The following is an 11,009-nucleotide window of genomic DNA, read 5'->3' as shown; positions in this document are numbered from 1 at the left end:
AATCACACATGTTATATTTGGGATTACACTTTCTCAGTAGGGAGCCGTAATTGAGAGCCATGCCAATTTATTCTTATCAGAAGGGTGCACAAAGTCCGTAGTCTAAACTACCATTTGACCGAATTCCATCTTGCGGAATCCGCGTTGGCTGAGTTGGTTAGACGGCTGACAGTTTGCGCTAGCGATTGGTGCCAGATTCGTGAGCGAGTGTCAGTGAGTGAGTGAGATTCAGCCATATCGTGACTATAACAAGTTATAGATTCATAATACATAGAGTTAAATTATAAAACCCTGTCAACAAAGCATATTACAAAGAACTAGAATATCAGTAAAGAGGAATGTGTATACGAAATCGTGTAATCACAACCTCATTCCCAGCGACATTGCAGTTACGGATATAAGTACCGTTGGTTTGCAAAAAAGATTAAATTTACAATCAGAAATTTGTCATAAATGGATCTCTCAATCAATATTGCTCGAGTAAAGTTGTGGTCTTTCGCAACGGCGATAAATTACGCTCATGTGAAAGGGTTTGGTTGAGTGGCTCTCTTTAAACGTTCAGTCATTATAATTCCGTTATGGTTTGGGTGAAGTATGGCTACAACAAGGTATAGGAAATAGTGTTCTATTTATTTCTCAGTTTAAGGAAAGATGTATCGATATTTAGCAGCAATGCTGGAGTGCAGATGAAGAGCCTTTAGCGAAGTTGGATTTCTATAGAACTCTTAATAATCAGTTTAGTTACTCAAATATACTTGAAACTGTAACAGGAACAGTTTTTATTACTAATTTCATCCGATTTTGTTGTTCACATCATGAGCTATTGGGGTGGTTGGGTAGCCTAGTGGTTAAAGCGTTGGCTCGTCACGCCGAAGACTCGGGTTCGATTCCCCACATGGGCACAATGTGTCCCCCGCCGTGATATTGCTGGAATATTGCTAAAAGCGGCGTAAAACTAAACTCAGTCAGTCAGTCAGTCATGAGCTATTAATAGAATATTCCTAGATCAGAAGGATTGTGTCAATTCTGTATTGTCCCAAACATTGAATCCGAGTACCATTTTTGTTTAAAGGGCCCATTTTATCATAATTTAAGATATACTTCTTCAAAAATATTACTTGGAATATCCAACTTCGGACAAGATGCGAGCATGATTTTTCTCAAAAGGTGTATTCTTAAGAAATGTCAGTAAATTCCTTTTTTAGCAGCCTAGAAAAGACAAATGTTCTCTAAAGATGTCCCTCTTAGATAAGATTTCTAATACATGTATTTTGGAAACGTTGTTATTCTTGTATGCGTACATTATTATAATTGTTAGCCATTATTTCAAACTCTTTGTATGTCACACATACCTGTAATGCAATATCTGTATCATGGGCATGTGGCCCCATTGCGAATTAAACACATTGTATCACAATCACAACCTCATCTTGACGATTTAGTCCGAGAAATGGATTCCGTCCAATATTTGGATTAATGGAATGAAGCTTATTCGAAGCTTATCAATCCAAACCCTGCTGCCAGTGATCTGTTACATATTGTCGAATAGCAGGTTTAAGGTCAGTGAAAGGGAATTTAGTGTTGGACCCCAGACCCCTGCAAAACGTATTCGGACACTTGACGTGATTTCCATATTCTTACATGCTATTTCAGTGTAGCATAAATAATTTTCATGATGTGAGTTTGGGATGGATCTTTGTAAAATTTGACAGGAAAATTTGAAATCATCTCTGCTCTGCGCACATAATTTCGGTTCAATTTTCCGTCCACTATTTCACTAATCACATCACATTTATCAACTTATGTATGGTTCCACAATGCACAAACTCATAGGCCGCCTCATTAAAGGAGTTCACGGCACTGTACACTGTTGATTAAATTGGCGCCATTCGATAAATAAGCAACGGAAAATTAAACAGAAATTATGTGATTGTAGGTAAGATGGTTCCTCACAAGTGCGCAAAATTTGACTTGGATCTTACAAAAATTAAATTCATGAAAATTATTTATGCTATACCAAATTAACATTTAAGTCTATGGAAATTACGTCAAGTGTCCGAATACTTTTTGCACACACTATCGGTAAATGATCCGACTCTGTGTACTGTGTAACTCACATATCTAAAATAGTTGGAAACAACTCGGTAGGCACAATGCAATAATCAACACTACTGCATCCGGTGCTGGAGATAAAGGTAAAATCACCATAATTATTCATCTTGGAGCTCCCACTGAGAATAAATATCCCATATAGATCACAGATGTCCAAACTAAAGTTCAACTAAAGTCCCATGGTCCCTAGTATGGTGATCTACCTTCAGCAGTTGGCAATCTATTACCTGTTTTTATATTGTGTTGTCATATATACAGTGAATACATGACACTTTTATGGATAACAACTTCTTTTTTTATTCTTTACACGACGTTCCAGATCTAATTCTTGCTCCTTCACCTGATCCATAAAAGTGTCATGTATTCATGTTCGTCAAACTTCTAAAAACATTTCAAAAACTTCATATATACATTTAGTTAAAATGTTTTATAGTTCATTACTAGTTTTAATTTGAAATCAGTGATAAACTAGTTATTTTACTGTCCTTGGTTGACAGGGTTTTATAATTTACCTGTTTTTATTATGAAATTATAACTTGTTTTTAGTCACGATATGGCTGAAATATTGCCGATGTGACTTAAAATTTCACTCACTCACTTCAACTAAAGTTAAAACTAAACTAAAATCACCCGTTTGTAAATAACCAACACCATCATTTAAAATACAGTCCTGTTTACACCCAGTTCTACCATTAAAGTCACCACATATGATAGATTTACGTGTTTCCCCGTAGTCATGAATGAGGTGCATCAGCAGTTGTTCTAAATACTCAACACCATTTTCTTCACGAAGAACTGTATATGTAAAAGAAACACCAGCGAGATGGTAAAAGGAGACAACTTATCCTTTAGAGTGAAACATATGTTGGTAGAAGACTCATTGGAAAAAATGCGCCAATGAATTCCGTATACAAACTGCTAGTCCTCCAAAATATCTCCCACGACTGGAATAAAAACGCCAACGAAAGTATCAAAGGTACCAAACATTTCGTTTAAATTACATTGTATCTTGGCTACATTACGTACACGTACACGAGAAAATAACACAGAATTACCACTGGAAACTTAAGTATTTTGGCGCACAAGTTACCAATACTCATTGGAAAGAAAACACTTGCAGACACCAGTGTAATCACTGTTGGCATCGTCCACAATGCTACCGTTTGAAATTAAGTCAAGCATTGCATATTCTGGTACAGTGTTTGCATGGCGGTTGTGATCAGCCACATGCAAAAAGGATTTAACACATTCAAAATTCTGTAAACATTTATTTCATTTTGTTGCCAATAACAAAATTGATGAAATGTACACTCAGAGCGTCTATAGCATCATCATCAAATGTTGTGTAACATAAATGTTATAAATTGCCATCAACTACAATATATTTTTGTGAATTTGATTAGATGGAGCTTATCAAAGCATAACAGGCTATTGACGGATCATCTTGTCTTTGCCAAGTGCTTTTCACATGACAACGTGTCTCAGTTTGCAGGTGGTCTCTTTAGGCTGTACCTAATTTCTCTTCTTTTCCTGCCAAGTACATTTGAATCGGGAAGAACAGCTCCTGCCGGACCCTCTGAAACACGACACACAAAACAACATGGAAGAGTGGTAATTATTTGTATATTTTTTAACATATTAACTGATAGATACATTTTTCATGTTTGAGTAGATCCTTGTAAGGAAACGGAACCGTTAAGAATGAATCTTATACATGTTACAGTCAATGTCTAAACTGTCCAGGCATTGTGTACATTGCCTGATTAATTAACCCAATTATGGTACAGATTGACTGATAGTTGAACAGGTATTATTGAGAAGACAAGATTAGCATGGGTTTCGTTCTGTTTGATGTACACAAGAATGGGAATTTCAAGTCCGAGTGGGTTCTACCCTGTCTGATCATTATAATCAGGATCAGGGTGTCCCGCAAGGCAGTATTTTGTCTGTCACTTTATTTAGTATCAAGATCAACAGTTTATCCAAGGTTTTAAACGATTCAATTGATGGATCACTTCTTGTGGATGATTTTAATATTTCTTGTCGTGGTAAAAATATGCATACTATTGAACGGTAACTACAGTTGTGTTTAAACAAGATAAATAAATGGTGTCTTGAAAACGGCTTTAAATTTTCACAGTGGGGAACACCAGAAATAGGCTTCACACAATGTACCCATGGCATATTGCTGAGGGCGATGTCACAATGGGTAACACCAGAAATAGGCTTCACACAATGTACCCATGGCATATTGCTGAGGGCGATGTCACAATGGGTAACACCAGAAAAAGGCTCCACACAATGTACCCATGGCATATTGCTGAGGGCGATGTCACAATGGGTAACACCAGAAATAGGCTTCACACAATGTACCCATGGTATATTGCTGAGGGCGATGTCACAATGGGGAACACCAGAAATAGGCTTCACACAATGTACCCATGGCATATTGCTGAGGGCGATGTCACAATGGGTAACACCAGAAATAGGCTTCACACAATGTACCCATGGCATATTGCTGAGGGCGATGTCACAATGGGGAACACCAGAAATAGGCTTCACACAATGTACCCATGGCATATTGCTGAGGGCGATGTCACAATGGGTAACACCAGAAATAGGCTTCACACAATGTACCCATGGCATATTGCTGAGGGCGATGTCACAATGGGGAACACCAGAAATAGGCTTCACACAGTGTACCCATGGCATATTGCTGAGGGCCAATGTACACAATGGGGAACACCAGATATAGGCTTCACACAATGTACCCATGGCATATTGCTGAGGGCGATGTCACAATGGGTAACACCAGAAATAGGCTTCTCACAATGTACCCATGGCATACTGCTGAGGGCGATGTCACAATGGGTAACACCAGAAATAGGCTTCACACAATGTACCCATGGCATATTGCTGAGGGCAATGTCACAATGGGGAACACCAGAAATAGGCTTCACACAATGACCCATGGCATATTGCTGAGGGCAATGTTAAACAACAAGCAAGAACAGTTTGCTTTGCAGTTCAGTTAATGCATGAACATGTGTTATATACTACCCATCAAAAGTTTAGACTCACTTAAAGCACTCACTATATGTTATGTATATGTATGTGGTTACATCGAAGATGAATTTCTCCACCAACTTGGGGGAACCAACTGAAAACCTTATGCAGATGAATTGCACAAGGATGATGCTTCAAATTGCGAAAGGCATGAGCAAATGTCGTGCATGTGAACAGATTCGTTTTGGTGTAAAGTTTTGTTAAGAATTCGCCAATTTTCACAGATTTTAATCATTTACTGAACTCATGACAATAATCTTTTCAATGTTACGAATATGTTTTACAATACACCAGTTCATAACTAAACAGTACCTTTAAACAGTATGGAATATTTTGCAAAAAGCTAGTTTAGAACAGTGGACAAGTAAGTGGCTACATTTACACTAGTGAGTCTAAACTTTTGATGGGTAGTATATAAACACAATGTCAAGAAAAGTAAAATATTAGTAAAGAGCCAGTACAGACTGGAAATTTCTTTAATTCTCCTTCAAATGTGTGAAAAGATCACAGAAAATATACTCCAGCAATTTCAAGTTTGTACCTTTGTACAGGGTGTGATGATCTCACTCTCCGCCTTCCCTAAGAGTGAGTGAGTTAGTTTAGTTTTATGCCGCACTCAGCAATATTCCAGCTGTATGGCGGCGGTCTGTAAATATTGAGTCTGGACCAGACAATCCAGTGATCAACAGCATGAGCATCGATCTGCGCAATTGGGAACCGATGACATGTGTCAACCAAGTCAGCGAGCCTGACCACCCGATCCCGTTAGTCGCCTTTTACGACAAGCATAGTCGCCTTTTATGACAAGAATGGGTTGCTGAAGACCTATTCTACCCGGATCTTCACGGGTCTCCATACCTCAGAAATGATACAAAAATAAGAATAAGATAAAAGCTAGATGAACAACTTCTTTATTGCAATAGGAAATGTTTGATCACGTGGCCTACCCTATAACTTCCTTCAGTGTAGGTTTCAACACTGTTGTTAACCAAGTGATGAACAGAGTATCGTTGTCTCTCAAAGAAGCAATCTAAACAACATGAAGGCCATATAATGAATATGAAAAAGGCCATCCTTTGCATTCAGAGAGAGCAATATTCTATTGTAATATGTATAACAATTGGTAGTAAAGAAATGTAGGCTAAATAGATGGACATGTAAATAGTATTAATTACAGCAGAGCAAATTTACACACTCCAAATAAACACAGTTCTGAGTTTATACTTTTGGTATGGTCTAAGTTTTCTATCATAATTCATATCAGAGATGATATTATAATATTGTCATTTGGTTTCTGTTTCATATTCAAGAGATTCTTCTTATGGTTAAATTGTAATGAAAGCACCACTTCACTGTTGCGTTTTCATAAGTCAAGAAAAGTACAATTATGTATGTGTAGATGGGCGTGGTAGGTAAGTGTCAAGCCACTTTACCGCTGGTCATAACATAGGATGTTCTTTGATGAAGGCTGAATTTTATTGTGGTGTCATAGTTTGGAGGAAGGCTGGAAAAGAGAACCTCCCTCATATAAGAGTTCATGCAGAATGCACGAGGAGGGCTGGTGAGAAAGGAAGTTTAGAGAAGAGGACCAAAAGGCCAATCAGAATACAGGTAGCATCTGACAGGTGTAAAAGGAAGTCAGATGCTTGACAGTTGTATTTGGTGGTGGAAGTGGCAAAAATTATTATAGTAAAAATAGAGAGGGGAAGTTCAGGTGAAGCTGAAAAAATCAGGGTATTTAAGATTTAAGATGTTAGTGAGTTGATATTCAACTGCAGACAATGAACACAGCATGAAATCATGATGATAGATTGCAATGTGTATATATGTTAGCATCAATAAGGAAACTGTCAGTAGTGTTACTGCCTAGCCAATAAGGTACTGCCTAGTCAGTAGCGCTACTGACTAAAACGACTAGACAGTAAGTTTTCTGACTGAATTATATTTTTAATTTTTCCGCTTATTGCCTATCTCTTTATTTCTCCATTGATGGTATAAGAGTGAAATACAGTGAACAAAAGCATTGTAAAAAGTTAGTACCAACATTCAATGTCACAATGCACAGCACATAGGTTGTTAATTGATAGCTGAATCACTATTTACTCATGATGAGTCAGCTGGTGATTGTCAGTTATGGCCCCTTGAATCCCAATGTGGTGCAAAAGTCGCAAAGAATTTACTGGAAATTTACAGTATTTTTTTAGCCAAGAGGCAGGTTGTAACAAGAAGTACACAAATGGCAAAGCATAGAAAGGTATTTTTAGGGTTACCACAAGCTGGAGATGCAGTGTACATTAAAATTCCAGAGTTCAATCGAGGTAAGGGATGAGAAACTTGATTGGGTACATTCTAGACGTGAACGATGATGATTCATGTAGTATCGCGACTAGACATGGTCAGTTTGAAGGACGATACCAGAGAAATCAGTTTGGTATTGCCAAACAACCGCTTCTTAGTGAATCATGTCTTGAAGTTTTCATGTAATATGAATATGTAATCAATCAATTTACTCTTCTGTGTATGTGAGAGGAGGCAATAAATTTCAACTTCTTAATGTGTATTCTTTGTTGTTTTAAATGTATTAGGGAGTAACGCTACTGCCTACTATAAATTTCAGGCAGTATCCTTACTGACTAGGCAGTACCATATTGACTAGGCTGGTAACGCTACTGACGGATTTTCCTTACTGAAGCTAACATATCTATATAGATTTGTATGATATAACTGTGTGGGTTATGAGAGGGTGGCACTTAGATGGGTTATAACATGCATTAGTGATAACAAATGCAATGCAGACGTTTGAGGGAAAGACATCCTGACATCGCCGGTTGTGGTTTGTTGATATGTGAAGCACATGGTTTAGCCTCACAACATCCGCGAAGTGGCATCCGGTTTTGGAGGAAAATAAACCGTTACTGCAGAAGCAAACACTCAATACCATATGTGATATATGTGATAATTTTACACGGTCTTAGTAAGAATAGTTGATTTATAATAAGACTGTAACAGGGACATACGTGTATATAGCGAAATTTGCAAACGTGACAATATCCTTACTACGCTAATGCACTACTTTCATCATGGCGACTATTGACGACGAAGATATTGTCGATGATGATCAACTGGAGTCTCTGCTGTCTTTTCCAGCAGATGTCCAGGAAGCTATAGATCAAGTTAGACTGAGTTCTTTTTTTTGCTTGATTAAAACACGTTTGAATGACAGTGGAACCCCCTATCGGACTATACTCACAAATATTATTTATCGTGACGGAGAGGGGAGATAACTCTGAATTAGTAATTTCAGTTTCGTGTGGTGGGCGTGACGATTGCTCGTAATTGTTTGTGTTGTTATATGATTAAATACTTGTAACTCTAAAGACCAATTTCATAACACTAAGAACAAAAATAAACGGTATCGCCGCCTTCTGTCTTCCAATCATTATGTACAGCCATTGAAACTTTTCATTAAAAATCAAATATAATTTTTCCAGTAATCATAACCTGTTGTTACGTTAAATCCGTAAAAAGTGGAGATATAATTATTTCATGACGCGAACACTTACTTGTTTGCTATCAGTTGTGTTAGGCTATTACCTACAGATACCATGTTGACATGGAAGGTGTCCAAAATTGATATGTCATGTTCAGGAGGTTTGAAGTCTTTGATGTCAGACAATATCCTCGTGTTATGAGTTGGGAGCATACAGTGTTGTTCTCTTTATCACATGAATAATTGTAAAACATGTCACTAGATCATAAAAGCTATGATTAACACAAGCCATTATGTCTGTTTTGGATTTAAGGTGCTTCCAAGTAATGACCCCCTTGACAGGCCTGACTTCAACCCAGTGGACTATATCAACTCGCTGTTTCCGACTGAACAGTCTCTGGCAAACATAGATGATGTTGTTAATAAAATTAGGTTCAAAATAAGGTTTGTTACACTTTACAACATTGTATAATCTGTTACTATCTATATATGCATATAATTAGTTCTATTGATATTTTCCCATGATGGTCCGGGTTAGAATGAACCTTCAGTAACCCATATTTGTCGTAAGAGGCGACTAACAGGATTGGGTGGTCAGGCTCGCTGGCTTGGTTGACACATGACATCGGTTCCCAATGTGTGGATTGATGCTCATGCTGGTGATCACTGGATTGTCTGGTCCAGACTCGATTATTTACAGACCGCCGCCATATAGCTGGAATATTGCTGAGTGTGGCGTAAAACTAAACTCGCTCACTCTATTGATATTTTGATTACCTCGCTTCATTGACCACCTCCATGGTCCAGTGGATAGGGCATCTTCCTGCAGAGAAGAACGTCAGTAGTTTTATCCCTGGCAACATCATATTAAAACATTAAAAGTTGGTACATATATGCTTCTTGTTACCCTGTCGGGCATTTAGGGTTAAGCAGATAAAACAAGGACTTGGTGGTTTGGAGCCAGTATCATGTGCTTGAGTGGAGTCTCCATGATAAACTCAAGCATGGTATCTCAATGGGCTAGCGCTAGTGCTATAAGGACAGGAAAAGTCAGATCTGGTAGACACAAGTGCTCATATACAAGCATGGTCATTGCAACACAGGGCGGTGGGGTAGCCTAGTGGTTAAAGCATTTGCTGAAGGATGTTTTAAAAATAGAGCATTAGACAAAGACAAATATCTAAACGAAATTTGAAAAACGATCGAAGTATCTGAGGTTTTCGGCAATGGTATTTTAGTTATTAACCCAATGATCTTTATCATGTTACATTACCAAAAACTGTAATATTAACAAGGACCTGTTGACTCACTGTGTTTTACACAGTTAACAACTAATAAGACTTAGTAAGGAAGCTACTGCAAATTTCAGACGCCTTGATGATGAAGTTCGGACAGTTGTCCGAGGTCAGACAAATGTGGGTGAGGAAGGGAGACAGGCTTTGGAAGAGGCACAGAAAGCTATCCAGGATCTGTTCACCAAGATCAAGGATATCAAAGACAAGGCAGAGAAGTCCGAGGAAATGGTCAGTTGGTCATCATGGTTGTCAGTCCTCCCATATTGACAGTATGAAAATTAACTTATTCTGGAACACAATCTGTGACTATAGCAACTGGTATGAAGTCTTTTAAAAACGGTAGTACTGTTTAGTATTCTTGGTAATAGTGCTGGAGCAAGTGATCGAATAATTACGATCAATGTGGAAATTCGAAACCAGTATTGATCTCCTGAAAGGGATGTAATGCACCTGTTCCAAGGTGGCAGCATGGATAATTTCGGCAGGGATTTATCTAGGATTAAACGCAAAGTGTCCTTGACAGGCAAATAGGGATAAAACTATTATTTGTTCTTAAGATCTGAAATGTAGTTAAGAAATACAGTTCGCTCTGGTTTGTCTGGTCCTCGTACTTTAACTATAATAGTTCAGGGCGAAAGTGTGTTTTATTACACTATACATGGTGGTAGAGCGAACTGTATTTCTTTTCTAAGATGCCAAATTTAATACTTTCTAGGGATAATTACGATTAATGTAAGGCAGAAAACAAACGGTGGTGTCGGTGACCTAAATTAAGAATCCTCGCACAGGGCTAACTGGCGAGCTGTTCTATTGATGTGTCTGCCCCCTTACGTTAAGACGAACGTTACCAGAAAAACAAATGATAAACAGTTTGATGACGGTTTACGTTCGGATTAAATATCTTCTCTAAATAATTTTAATTACATTGTGACGTAATGTAAAATGGTTCGATACGAGGGGACACACTAGAATGGAGCAATGACGGGATAACATCATTCAATTGTTACGTCATCACAAAACTATACCTTTATTGTCTGATAATGTAT

At 37.9% G+C, this 11,009-nt stretch overlaps 1 protein-coding gene and 1 long non-coding RNA gene across 2 annotated transcripts in view; one reads left to right on the top strand and one right to left on the bottom strand.

The window, feature by feature from the left end:
* Positions 1 to 3,364: 3,364 nt before the first annotated feature.
* On the bottom strand, positions 3,365 to 8,083 carry LOC124277076. The gene is made up of 3 exons (XR_006898739.1): positions 7,976 to 8,083; positions 6,126 to 6,208; positions 3,365 to 3,688 (listed from the first exon to the last, which is right to left on the bottom strand). It is a non-coding gene; the product is annotated as an uncharacterized LOC124277076 (long non-coding RNA).
* A 167-nt stretch (positions 8,084 to 8,250) lies between these two features.
* Positions 8,251 to 11,009, top strand: part of LOC124277093 (vacuolar protein sorting-associated protein 53 homolog) — a 29,757-nt gene continuing 26,998 nt past the window's right edge. Inside the window, 3 exon segments of the mRNA XM_046712747.1 lie at positions 8,251 to 8,351; positions 8,982 to 9,112; positions 10,038 to 10,191. Coding sequence (XP_046568703.1) covers positions 8,259 to 8,351; positions 8,982 to 9,112; positions 10,038 to 10,191 — 378 coding nt within the window. The 5' untranslated portion in view covers positions 8,251 to 8,258.

This window comes from Haliotis rubra, unplaced genomic scaffold (assembly GCF_003918875.1).
Source record: "Haliotis rubra isolate DU_JTF1 unplaced genomic scaffold, ASM391887v1 Scf218, whole genome shotgun sequence".
NCBI classification, from domain to species: domain Eukaryota; kingdom Metazoa; phylum Mollusca; class Gastropoda; order Lepetellida; family Haliotidae; genus Haliotis; species Haliotis rubra.
The sequence above is the reverse complement of the archived record's forward strand: the minus strand, read 5'-3'. Positions and strand labels throughout refer to the sequence as shown.